A 13,206-nucleotide genomic window follows, 5' to 3' on the forward strand; every position below is an offset into this window, starting at 1 on the left:
GCCTAGGCACGAACTAGTCGATATCAACGGTAGATTTGCTGCCAGTCTAGACCAGGTCCAGCGGCAAGCAGTCACAAGGCCTCCGGACTGAACTGCCTAATCTGCAGAAACTTATCAACTAATGCTGTATAAGAGCAGTCTGCTATGCTCCGTACTTTATCGGTGTACCGCAGGTATACAGAGTATTCTAGCATACCTACTCTGTACTCCGTACAGCGACAGCCCCTAATGACCGCACGCCGAGTCTAAACACTAGACATGTGTGCCAAGAGTTAAGCACAGACCTAAATATAGGTATCCAACGAACTGCTCGGCTGTTCCCATGCCTATACGGAGTATCCACTCCTTAAACCCCTGTAGTCTCCATCCTAGCATATACCCGCTCCCGACTAATAGCTAATTTCAATATCTAGCTTAATTGTGGGCAACGTTTTTTTTTACCTAAAATAGGGCAAGGGCATAGGGCAAGGGTAGCGCGTAACATTTAATAAGGGCTAATCACATTTTTTTTTTAAAAAAAAAGAGCCAGCGAAAAGTCGGTTCTTCTTGCTAGTGGTAAATTATGAGACTTGGTCTCTTGTCCAGATTCTTGCAAGGACAGATTCCGATCAGATTTACGTACAACCTTGCTTTCACTAGCAAACAGCAACAACAACAACAACAACAACAACAACAACAAAAGAGAGAGAGAGAGAAAGAGAGAGAGAGAGAGATGTGTCATACGTGTCATTAGAGACTGACTCAAGCCAATACCTATACCTGTCGAACTTCATCTCACCACGCCAAAGCAGCCTGCTTCTCCGGCTCACACGCCATCCCGGAACAAAACGCGATATCCTCTTCGGTAGTAGTCGACCCCGTCGACCCCGTCATCAAGCGCTGTCTTGCCGGCCAAATCTCCCTCTTCTCGCTCCTCTCCCTCGCGTGGTGCTCCATGACCATCCTCCGGACCAGCCGTTGGAAATACAGCGGACCCTTCTCCAGCTCCGGATGCAGGGGTCCATTGACGAAGACGCCCGCGTTGAGGTTGCGCTGGGCAGCGTTGCAGAGGTGCTTGTCCTCGTCGAGCACGCGCTTGAAGAAAGAGTCGATGTGCTGGAAGTCTGCGTCGGAGGCGTCGCGGTGCCGGTAGACTTCGTATTCCATTGAGCAGGTGCCTGCGGAGGTGGGGTTGCAGCGCATGAGGTAGAAGAATGCTGGTCTGGAAACATCTGTAAGCTGTAGTCATGCGGTAGTAACAGTAGAGATAGTACAGTAGGATAGGGTAGGGTAATTAGAAGTGAGGGAACTTACGACACAGTCATACAAGCATTCGGAAAATAAAACGTGCTCGCATTCTGAATATCCTCGTGCTCCTTCCCCTTCTTCGGGCGCGAGAAATGCTGGATATGCCCGTCCCTCGGCTCGACATAGTAGTACGCCAGATCCGCCAGGTTGGCGACGTCCGGATGCGCCGTGCTGCAGTGGTAGCACTCGTTGTAGTTGTCGGCGAGCGTCTTCCAGTTATAGTCGCCGTGCATGGACCACGTGTGGTCGAAGCGGTACTGCGTGAAATCGAAGGCCTGGAAGCGCCCCTGCTCGTCGACGCCGCGGAAGTCGTCTTCCCATGCTACGCTGGGTTCCGCTGACATCTCCAGGTTCACCCAGACGAAACCCAGCTTGTCGATGTGCACGTGTACGGGGAAGAGGTCGTTGTCTTCCTTCCGGAAGCCGGGAAGGTGCTCGAACCGTGGTGCCTTGGCCAGCTGGCCGTTGATACCGTAGGACCAGCCGTGGTACTTACACGCGAGAATACGCGCGGTGCCCTTTTCCTCCGTCACGATGGGAAACGCGCGATGGCGACAGACGTTGTGGAAGCCCTTCAGATTACCCTCGCGGTCCAGGCAGAGGAAGAACGAGAAGCCGGCCTCCTCGAAGCGGAGGAACTCGCCGGGCTGGGTGAAGCGCAGCTCGTGTGTGATCAGCAGCCACCTCTTGGAGAAGATGGCTCGTCGCTCCAGCTCGTACATTTGCGGCGAGCGGTACCAGGAGGAGGGCAGGCTTCTGGAAGATGACTCTGGCCCGGAGGGCTTGTCTGAAGTCCCGTATCCGAGGAGATACTTTATTGTCGATGCCATTTTCTCGTTATCTCTCTGTTTTCTTTTTTTTTTCTTTGCTTGTTTCTTCGTCTTTTCTTTCTTTTTATTTTCTTGTTAAGGCACTGCTTTTGACTGTATTGATATTGATCTTCTTCTCAGGAATAGATATCGTTGTTCTTCGGTGACCTAGAAACAGTAGATGATCATTCTCTGAGATGAGATACAACAAGCACGCGTGAATATTACCGAGATATCTGGTGTTATGTGCATGCAACCATGACGTATGTATATAATATACATAGATACAGGCCACTACCCCAGACCCATTCCTTTCCTGTCCCCGTTCCGTCCATTATCGTCAGTCGGCTAATTGGAATAAGCTCACCTCCTTCCAACCGTCCCGATCACACGAGGATCAACTCCTGTCTTCGTTGGAAATGGACTGAACCCGCGTGATGGAATCATCATCGATCATTGATCATCAATCACAGATAGATCATCGGAGTCGGTGCCGACGGTGGACGTTCCGCTGCTGCAGCCTGCACTGCATTTCTGACCATGCGGCCCGACGGTACAACATGCACAGTACCGTGTCATCTTGGAATCATGCTTAGAACCATCTCGCAAGGAAATATTTGCCCAGAAGGGTAAATCGAGGCGTGCTCCCAGGAAGGAGCACGAAGTATACTAGGTTATCTAGGTTGGATGGTAGAGATGGGCATTGTCACCGGCCGGAGAAGTTCTCCTCCCCGGTCACGGGATCGGGATCGGGCCGGTGGAGCTACCACTGCATAATCTGCCCAATACTGTCGACTACGACAAGATACGGAGTACAGTACATGGAATGGAGGAGGGAGGAGGGATGAGGGGGAGGGGGATCGATCGATCGATCGCATCATGAGCTCACCATGACAGCGAGGTTATCTGCGGGGTATCAGCGTGTGATGAATTTCTGCCTGAAAAATGAAAATCCAATGTCGAATTCGATCAGGAAAAGCTGGAATTAATTAATTAAAGCAATACGATGAATCGGTAGTACATCTGCCGAAACCCCTTGCTTTCTTTGATGATTTCACGAAAACAGTCAAAGTATTGAATGAAAGAAACATGGCCTCGAACAGGACACATCCAGAGAGACTGCGATGCATCATCATCGGGGCAGGGTATGTGACACGCAAATATTTCCCCCGTACAATGTTTCCATCTACACATCTATTAATAAGCTGCCAGGTTCTCGGGTATCTTAATGGGTATGTTATAACCATAGCTTCTAGCTTCTAGCTCCCGTACGATTGAATCAATTGAGAAGCTCACACTGTATTCTCAAGCATACAAGCTCCAACAGGCGTTTGGAGATGATGTAGAGTTCCAGATCTTCGAGAAGAATGCGGATGTTGGGGGGACGTGGTTTGAGAATCGTTATCCAGGTAACGACATCTCTAAACAAGTGCAAAGCTACAGACTGAACGACGTCCACAGGCTGTGCGTGCGACGTCCCGAGTCATATCTACCAGTTCAGTTTCTGTCCTAATCCGTACTGGTCCAGATTGTGAGAAGACTTTGTCTGGGAGGAGCACAGATTCTCGTGACGGACACAGGGCTAACTAACTAGCTGTAGTTATGCATCCTCCGACGAAATCCGGTCCTACCTCAAAGCAGTCGTGCTGCATTACCAGCTAGACCAGTACATCCACCTCAACAGCAAGGTCGAAGAGGCCATATGGCACGAAGACGCATCTCTCTGGACCGTAACAGTCGCAGGGAAAGGCCGTCTAGACTGCGAAATCCTGATCAACGCAGGCGGCATCCTGAATAACCCGCAGTATCCCCGCCTCAAGAACCTCAACTGTTTCCGCGGAAAGCTGGTGCATACCGCAGCGTGGGATTCCCAGATCGACGTCACAGATAAACGTGTCGCTATCATCGGCGCTGGCGCCAGCGCCATTCAAGTGCTCCCTGCGCTGCAGCCGCACGCGGCACACATCGACATCTACATCCGCACCCCGTCGTGGATCACGCCCCCGGCAGGCGAGAAGTTCAACAACGAGCACAACCACATCTACACAGAAGACGAAAAGGCGCGATTCCGGGACGACCCGGAGTCCTCTCTCCGCACGCGCAAGGCCATGGAGTCCAGCTTCAACGCGATGTACAAAGCGTTCTTTAAAAACAGCGACGCGCAGCGGGAGTGGCGGGTCAAACTCGAGGCGCGGATGAAGGAGCTCATCGCCAGCGAGACTCTCCAGCAGAAGCTGATCCCCTCGTTCGAGGTCGGCTGTCGCCGCGTGAACCCTGGGGAACGGTACCTGGAAGCGCTGCAGAAGCGAAACGTCGAACCCGTCTTCGACGCCATTGATCACGTCACGCCAGATGGTATCCTCGCGATAGACGGCAAACACAGACCGGTCGACATCATCGTCGCCGCGACAGGGTTCGACACCTCCTTCTGCCCTCGCTTCCCGATCATCGGCCGTGACGGGATCGATCTGCGGAAGCTGTGGAAGGACGACCCAGTCTCATACTGCGGTCTGGCCGTGTCCGGCTTCCCCAACTACCTGATCTTCCTAGGGCCGAACACGCCGATCGCCAACGGCAGTCTGATAGGCGTGCTGGACGCGACGGCCGATTTCTTCGTCCGGCTGATCCGCAAAATGCGCACGCAGCAGGCTGTCTCTTTCAACGTGCGGCCCGCCGTCCAGGCCGATTTCAACGCCCACACGCAGCAGTTCATGCAGCGGATGGTGTGGACGGGGAGCTGTCGGTCGTGGTTCAAGGACAACGCCAGCGGGAAAGTGACAGCCGTGTGGCCGGGGAGCGGGCTGCACTACCGCGAATTCCTGCAGTCAGACCGGTGGGAGGATTTCGAGTGGAAGTACGACGGCAATTGCTTCGCGTATTGGGGAGAGGGGTATTCCGCTGTTGAGCGCGGGAGCGAGGGAGAGCCTGATCTGAGCTATTATATTACGCAGCATCCTTGTCTCCCGTGGGAAGCGCTGTGTTTGGCTGAAGCTGCGCAGAAGGGCCAGGAGATGGAGGAAGCTGAATCATCGGCATCAGCAGCAACACCAGAATCGGCACCAGAATCAGAACCAGTCTTCAAGCTGGAAACTCAGCCCCAGGAGGAGAAGGAGGCGTTAGATAAGTCGTGGGACGAGATATCTTCCATGAAGATAGACGTAGATACAGGCGGTGACTCAGCCCTGAGACCGGAAGCTGCTTTACCGCAGGTTGCGGCATTTAGTGCGTAGCCTCTACCGTTCACCAGATATCTTGGCTATGTATCGTCATTAGTCTATCTAGACATAAATTCAGTTGAGCTGATTTCATGTCAAAAGTGTATGTAGCGAAATATCAGTACCGTCACTGGCCGCAAGATATGGGATGTTCTAGAATCGTACAACACATAAATAGATAAGCTCGTGGATCCTTGTGCACTGTTTTTGGTAAACAACTGTCATATCCATTTGCGAAAGCTATCGTAAATCGTAATCCAATCTGATAGTTAACATATCCAACAATCCTCCTACCTACATACTCCGTACCTACCACCCACACTGTACTGTACAGTACATAGTACATTCACATAGCACACCGAACTCGAAATGGTATGGTGTCGACTGACATCCTTCCATGCATGTTCGACTGGCTTGCATAGTGCTGCACCAAGCCACCGCCTCAGCCCCACTCTCTGCGCACAATGTCTTAAACAACGACGCTGCTCAGATAGGCCGCTTGCTCCGCGTCTCGAACGGAAACAGCACCGAGACGATAGCAGCGACCCCCAGCAGCGAAGCACAGACATAGATTGGCACGGAACTCGATGTCGATGCATAGGTCCCCACAATGGCGGACATAGTCCCCATCAGCCGGTTGAAGGCGACAGCCACGCCGTTACCCGTTCCCCGGTGGGCCGATGGCAGGACCTCCACAGTGTAGGCATACAGCGTACCGTAGTAGATGTTGATGGTAATGGAGATCGCGCAGCTGAAGCCTAGGTTCTCAGGGGCGGTACGAACAGCTGTGTACGCGAAGAAGAAGACCACTGGCACGCTATGTCAGTTGTTATCTGGGGTTAAGCTGTGAGGATAGTGCCTACTGGTAGCTAGGGCTCCAACAGCCATAGTGTACTTCCGTCCCAGGATCTTAGTCTGGCACATGAAGCCCGCCATGATGGGTCCGGGGATGGCGCAGACGTTGGTGATGGCATAGTTGCGCCACGTGAGATAGTTTGACGTTGCTCCGGCAGCGGCGTCTCTGGAGGCTAGATAGTCGGGCAAGAATACGTAGTATAGCGAATACCCAAGACCGATCAGGGCCCAGGAGAACCACACAAGGGCTGTGGAGATCCCCATTAATTTTGTGGCAAACAGACCGCGCAGATGGACAATCAGCTCCGAGAACGACACATTTTTCTGGGCGTGAGCAGTGTTGACTTGTCCGCATGCTTCAAGCTGCTCTACAGTGAGGTCGCAGGGCCGGTTATACTTCTGGGCAAGAAGCTGGAAAGTCTTGACTACATCCTCGTCACGACCTTGGCAAAGCAGGTACTTGGGCGTCTCATGGAACCGGATCACAGTCACACGGGCAATACTCATGACGAAGACGAGGGCTCCCGAGGTGTAATACAGATAGCGCCAACCCATGTTGTTTGATTTTGTGCATGGAACAGAGCCATCCGACGGGCAGCTATAGTCCGCTGCATGATGTCAGTGGTTAACGCTTACAGGAGGAAGTCAACTTACACATGAAACCCCAGGCGATCAGACCAGCCGCCGTCTGGCCCACTCCCCACCATCCAGCCAAAAGGGTCAAGAGCCATTGCTTGTTGGAAGGTAGGTACTCCAGGAAGACCGTGGTGTCGAGAACAAGATTACCTCCCGAGCCAAACGCAGATACAGCAACCAAGCTTGCCCAAGCCACGTAATTTGGGGCCCCTCCGGCGGCAATGGCGAAGACAGAACTGACGAACAAGGACAGGTTGAAAGCCCACTTTCTCCCCACAATATCTGCGGTACCACCCCAGAACAAGGCGCCAACCAGCAGCGCGATGTAGAATGCAAGCTGTGCGCCTCTCGTGAAGGGAGGGTTGTATTCGAGAACGACTTGATTGGCCGCAATGCTCATGAGGAACAGGAGAAGCGAGTCGACCGCGTATCTGTACGTCTCAGTTAGTTACTAACTCGTCAGTGCCTGGTCGCTTGAAGTATGCACTCACCCGAAGCCATTGAGAAAGAACAATTTCACATGGTACGTGGTAAAGCCTAGTTTGTCGATCGCCTAGATCGATAAGCATGTCCGAACACAGCGCATGGATGTTCATCAGGCCACGTACATCATTGACGAGACGCATCTTCGCCGCGAGCGCCCGGTCGATCTGGTCGAGGGAGATAAGATCTCCCTCGTTCTGACTAAGCGACTCCTCATCTCTCACCTCCAGCGCTTTCGGAGGCGCAACCGGCACGACTTCAGGCGATTTTTCATCCATTTTCCAGCGATTCGACTCGATTCCTGCCACCGCGAAGAAGAAAAAAGCAAAAAAGGGGCGAGGGCAAAAAAAGGGGTGGATCCAGAAGAAAAGAATCGTATAAATAGTTAGCCGAATCCGGATAACAAAGCGCGCACGTGGGAGGAAGACGCACCGTTTGGGTAAGCGCTGTCTGACGTCCACTTTGGGTTTAGCTTCATCGCAGCCAGCATCGCTGGGATGCCTATCTGGGTAACTGGATGGCATCCGATCTCTCTGATATCTTTCATGCTTCATCTTGATCCTCTCCAAGGTGGCAGTGGAGGCCAGAGAAAATGCGGGCACCAATAAAGGGGCAAGGGGAGTTTGTGGAGTAGTATGGGGGTGGCAGATCACGTTGAAAACTGGGTCCAGCCCTGCAAGGGGTGACCTGACAGGAGTGGGGGGAAGGCCAACGCATGTCAGACGACATCATGCTGCATCTAATTAGTAGGGAGCAATGACTAAGAGGAAAGACCGGCCAATCCCGGGCTCGTTTCATCGTCCATCAAGGAGTTCTTTGTCGTGGTTGGGTCACGGCGAAGAGACGGGGTCGAGACGGTCAACGGCCCCGGTCATGTGACCGGAGTTTTGTGTTGGCGTGCATACGGGCTCCGAGTGTGCTTACTCAGGTGGACCAACTATCAGATAGGCAGTGCTTAGGCAAGATGGCATTCAAGCGACATCTGGCAGGTCAGTCACAAGGTCACGAGGAGGTGTTGGTGATAAGGCTGCTTTATCCGACTTGACTGTCGGAATCGCATAAAATGTCGAGACATTGCACTCCGGATACACCGGAATCTGACCTGACGTTGAGAGGTGCGACACGATATACTTCACCAACGGAGTCCGACTAGACCGAACTGAAATGTTCAAGAAGTCTCTGTCCTACGATGAGGCCATCGTCATCGTGGGTGCCGGGGTCTTCGGCCTCACAACCGCCTTGGAGCTGCGACAGCGAGGCTACAAGAACATCACCGTGCTGGACCGGATGATGCCGCCGGTTCCAGATGGCAGCAGCGTCGACATCTCCCGCATCGTTCGCTATGACTATTCGGATCCCTTCTATGCCGAACTGGCGAGGGAAGCAGTCGACGCCTGGAGATCGGGCCCGTTCCGGCCCTTCTACCACAACACGGGCTTTGTCTTGACCTCGGAAGCTGCAGTCGATCCATTCCTGGAGAAGCTGAAGGCAGTCCTTCGGAGCCAGGGCCAGAAATTCACGGACTTTCGCAGCTCAGAGGAGCTGAAGCACATGTTCCCTGATTTGCGCCACGTTCAGGAGAATTTCACGGGCTATCTAAACCCGAATGCAGGGTGGGCCGATGCCGCAGGCGCGATAGCTGCGTTGGCTGCCCGTTGCAGCGAGCAAGGCGTGTCAATAATCGCAGGTCCGAGAGGAACCGTGCTTTCGTTGAAAACTGCCGGCTCGCGGGTTCTCGGCGTGAACGTGGCTTCAGGGCCTCCTTTGCTATGCTCAAAGGTCATTCTCGCCACGGGCGCCTGGACAAATCGCTTTCTCGACCTCACCCATGCCATATCTTCCTCTGCGCAGCCTATTGGATTCATCCAACTTACCCCGGAGGAAGCAGCTAGTATTTCCCAGATGCCAGTTCTGATCAACATGACTTCGGGATTTTTCATCTTTCCTCCAACTCCGGACACGCACATCCTCAAGGTTGCTTGTCACAGTCACGGGTTTGAGACACGGGTAACCGTAGACGGCACAGATCGCGTCATATCTTCTCCCAAGCGCGATTCGAATAACGCGGCTTCGTCTTTCCTACCTGAGGAAGCAGATGCTGCGTTGAGACACGGACTGCGGCAGGTAGTGCCCCAATTTGCTGAGAAGCCATGGATGAAGCGTCGTCTGTGCTGGTACACGGACACCCCAGAGGGGAACTTCGTTGTGGACTATCACCCGTCAATTGAAAGATTATTCATCGCCACAGGAGGTGCTGGACAGTAAGTGCTCCGACTGCGTTGGCTCTTTCTTGTATCGATATGTTGGAAGCTGAAACTAAGCTCAATTTAGCGGATTCAAGTTCTTGCCGATTCTGGGTCGTTATATTGCAGATTGCTTTGAAGAAAAAGCGCCTGCACATATCCGACAGAAATGGCGACTGGAAAATGGCCAAAATGCGAAAGGCCCGATGGTCTGCAATGACGGTAGTCGAAGAGGTCCGGAACGCAGACTGCTGACAGTGGAAGAGCAAGCAAAGTTGTAGTTGAAACAACACCACCATGAGTCTGAAACCACACTGCCATGAGGGACGAAGCAAACATTTTTGATGCACAATCCTGCCGAATAGATAGAGCGCTAGACACGATCAAATCTTTTTATATTGATACTTTCTTTTCCTCCTCCCTGTGACACTGTTTCTCTCAAACAAAAAAGCAAAATATGTTGGCGGGGATACAGTTCAGATCAGCAAGGAAGCAGATGCCATGGCGCCTCTTTTTGGCCCAATCTGCAACAAAATACGATTTCCCAATACGATAAACTTGACGAGAACTTTACCTATCAGGTAGTGAAGCGCAGAGGTAGGAGCTCTGCAGATCCCTGCACAATACAATGTTGTGACGAAGGGTTGCCTGTCTGTTGCCTGTCTGCTGCCTGCCTGCCTGACATACATGACTGGAAGACATCTGGTTCAGACTGTTTAGTCGAATCTTAACGGTTGCTCCCTCAGCAGTACCACCAACACTCCACAACATCCAAGGGATCATGCTGACATCAGGCACAGTCCATAGTCCTTTCACGAATTTCATAACTAGTGCGGAAGATTTTTACCTGAGTCAAGAATGTGCTTGCTCATGTATAACTGCATAACCTACCTACCTAACCTAATATACCAACACGGTATACCACAGTAAGCAGCATTGAGGATAATCGCTCACCATGGAGGCTACTGCACCCAAAGGCCGTTTTACCATCCCCGGACCCATGTTCATACCCAGTACTCGGGGCACCTACTGCGGAATATGCGCGATGTGGATCACGCATGAGGACGAGGACGAATTTGCTCCGGAGAGCTGCCCGAAGGAACCTCGCCAGGATACAGAAGAAGATAATAATGACGAAGAAGAGGAAGAGGAAGAAGAAGTCGTCCCACCCCGACACTTCGGAGAGCTTCCCAACCCAGGCTGGACGTGTTTTTATCGAGTCAGTTAGTGGCCCTGTCGTCCCCTTTCCTTCGTTCAATTGAGAATATTTGCGCAGATGGTGACCAGGGAAGCCATCGTTCCACTGGCTGACACGCATGATCAAAAAAGTAATCAGAAATTCGAAAAACCCCACCCGCCAGCAACCGCAGTACCATCTGTCCGGGATCGGCCGCTATCACCTGTGGGACCACGACTCCGAAGCATGGCAGATGTATGAAGAGAACTGCGATGAGCCCGTCTTCACTGTTCCGTGGGATCGAGACGCGGTCGTCATCAACGTGCCTCAGTTAGTCAATAAGAAAAAAAGCGACAAAAATGGTCGTGAACAAAGTTCAGCAAGCAAAAAGATATGCGTCTACCCCGCCGCGTTTCACGACGACGAGTACCAAGACCTCTACCCGCACGGCTTCCCCATCCACGCGCACTGCTGGGCCCTTGCAGAACGAATCCTGGGCGAGCGCGCGGAGAAGGAACTCAAACTGCTCATCCAGATCTCCCAACAGCGGTGGGAGGACGGGAAGCTGCTCGCAGAGAGCTAGTCGATTTCCGACTGGCTTACGGAGCAGCCAAGGGGCGACGATATCTCGGAATTCGAAATGACTCGCAATCTCATCGCGATCCGGGACCCTCTCGCTGTGCAAGAGGTCTTTGATCTCATCCGGCAGAGCGGGCAGGTCTATGCTCATGGTCTTGAAAGAATGACGGCGATGACGGAGATGATGACATTTTCGACATCGACGAAGATGAAGACGAAGACGAAGACGGGCGTCCTGAGTCTCCCAGCCGAGATCCAATGGCTGGTCCTGGACAGTCTCCACCATATCGATATCCGACGCCTGCTAGACGCGACAGGGTGGCAGATCGCGGACATCTACTGGCGGTGCAGGCTGCAGCGGGATCTGATCTTCGAGCTGAATGACTTGGGTCCGGACGCGCATCTGGACTGGCAGTTCCTGTGCCTGGATGCGGAGAAGATGATGGAGGAGTCGTTCGGGCTGATGAATCGGCAGCGGATCTGCAACGTTTTGGAGGAAGTCAAGCAGAGGATGGATTTTTTGCTGTCGATCGTGGAGACTGGAGACCCTGATCAGAAGATGGCAGAGTCAACTACACCGCGTTCTGATGACAAAGAGGATGAAGAGGAGCAGTTGTCGGAGTGGGAACAGCCGGAATTCTGGGGAGAAAAGCAAGAACAAGAACAAGCGCAATAGGAAGATGAGGAGGGATAGGAGGACTGTATTTGTGAGAGAATTTAGCCAATTCGATTGAATTTCGAATGCTGATAGTGGTTATTTTGACGGACTACATGTAGCTGCTATAGTGCTGCTGATATTAAGATATACCTTGCTTCGCTGTCTACATACCGTCCTGGCCAAAGTCTCCCAAGAATAAAGCCGAAATCGACTTGCTTAGGACGTGATATTTGTCACGATACCTTGTCTTTATAAAGCCCCCTATTTTGACCATCAGATGCTCCCGCCATACGGGGTTTTAGAAAACAGTTGATCAACGGTTATGATGGTTGTTCAACCATTTTTACCATGACAAGCATATGAAATGGTCATCTAACTATTATCCAACTATTTGTAAATAGAAAACGTTAGCATTTTAAGAAACATTAGTTTGATAGAGGAAAATTAGATTTAGGATAAAATGTTAAATATTAGGAACTAGTGTTAGGTTCTGGGAAATAATATTCAATATAATATTTAATTTCCAGAAAAAATAATATTTGACTCTTACTAATTATTCTTCCAAAAATATTACTTTTCTGGAGTTTCTCTCTAGTATGACCTCAAATTGTAGACAGTCTAGATAGTCTAGTGGTTAAATGAGATAGAAATCAAAGCGCTATATTCTTCTTAAGATATAATCTCATGATGTAGCTTACAGGAATAGTGGATCATAAATTATAATTCAAATACAGCCTCAGGTAAAGAAAAAACAAAAAAGGTATTCTTTTGTTTTATAAATGTTGGTCTTCTTATAAATGTGATTTTCTTATGAATGGTCTAGGAAGGAGAGATTTATTTTCCAATGACACAAAGAAACCTTTCCTGCCCTCCTCTTCCTCTTCCACTAATGGAGGAAGTAATAATAAACTCTCAGTCTAAATCCAACACACCCCCTGTGTCCCTGGAAAGAACTTCGTACTTTGACTGACCCCTGTCGCATCTGCAGCACCCTTGCAGGGCCTCTTCCAGCCGCTTCTCCTTCCCAGCAGTGCTAGGCCCAGGGACCAGAGTCGAATGTCTTGACTATGGTGCTCCTCTGGAATCGTCTCGGCCCTGGCCCCGTTGGACAGTGCCAGATCAAGCCAGATTGAGCCTGGTTAGCCGAAATGTGTCTGGTTCTTCCTTCCCCGCACGCGGTGACTGTCGACGAAGAAGTACCTATTTAGGGGAGAAAGCTTGCTAGTGCACCTATCGCTCACCTTTGCCTTCCTACCTAGTACGG

At 51.5% G+C, this 13,206-nt stretch overlaps 5 protein-coding genes across 5 annotated transcripts; 3 read left to right on the plus strand and 2 right to left on the minus strand.

The window, feature by feature from the left end:
• Window positions 1–774: 774 nt before the first annotated feature.
• Window positions 775–2,117, minus strand: VTN77DRAFT_6884 (uncharacterized protein; the record flags this gene model as incomplete). Its single annotated transcript, XM_069423211.1, has 2 exons — window positions 775–1,201; window positions 1,294–2,117. 2 exons carry the CDS (start codon window positions 2,115–2,117, stop codon window positions 775–777), a joined length of 1,251 nt encoding a protein of 416 aa, XP_069275773.1.
• A 1,068-nt stretch (window positions 2,118–3,185) lies between these two features.
• Window positions 3,186–5,326, plus strand: VTN77DRAFT_6885 (uncharacterized protein; the record flags this gene model as incomplete). The annotated part of the gene is made up of 5 exons (XM_069423212.1): window positions 3,186–3,241; window positions 3,309–3,328; window positions 3,407–3,505; window positions 3,558–3,627; window positions 3,697–5,326. The coding sequence occupies 5 exons, from the start codon at window positions 3,186–3,188 to the stop codon at window positions 5,324–5,326; spliced, it is 1,875 nt and encodes a 624-aa protein (XP_069275774.1).
• Window positions 5,327–5,797: 471 nt separating this feature from the next.
• On the minus strand, window positions 5,798–7,563 carry VTN77DRAFT_6886 (uncharacterized protein; the record flags this gene model as incomplete). The annotated part of the gene is made up of 5 exons (XM_069423213.1): window positions 5,798–6,120; window positions 6,175–6,774; window positions 6,821–7,233; window positions 7,294–7,355; window positions 7,411–7,563. 5 exons carry the CDS (start codon window positions 7,561–7,563, stop codon window positions 5,798–5,800), a joined length of 1,551 nt encoding a protein of 516 aa, XP_069275775.1.
• Window positions 7,564–8,449: 886 nt separating this feature from the next.
• Window positions 8,450–9,809, plus strand: VTN77DRAFT_6887 (uncharacterized protein; the record flags this gene model as incomplete). The annotated part of the gene is made up of 2 exons (XM_069423214.1): window positions 8,450–9,546; window positions 9,617–9,809. The coding sequence occupies 2 exons, from the start codon at window positions 8,450–8,452 to the stop codon at window positions 9,807–9,809; spliced, it is 1,290 nt and encodes a 429-aa protein (XP_069275776.1).
• Window positions 9,810–11,345: 1,536 nt separating this feature from the next.
• VTN77DRAFT_6888 (uncharacterized protein) lies at window positions 11,346–11,960 on the plus strand (the record flags this gene model as incomplete). The annotated part of the gene is made up of 1 exon (XM_069423215.1): window positions 11,346–11,960. The coding sequence occupies one exon, from the start codon at window positions 11,346–11,348 to the stop codon at window positions 11,958–11,960; it is 615 nt and encodes a 204-aa protein (XP_069275777.1).
• Window positions 11,961–13,206: the final 1,246 nt, after the last annotated feature.

The sequence above is a fragment of the Rasamsonia byssochlamydoides genome (assembly GCF_041956645.1).
Source record: "Rasamsonia byssochlamydoides strain NRRL 3658 unplaced genomic scaffold VTN77scaffold_54, whole genome shotgun sequence".
NCBI lineage: Eukaryota > Fungi > Ascomycota > Eurotiomycetes > Eurotiales > Trichocomaceae > Rasamsonia > Rasamsonia byssochlamydoides.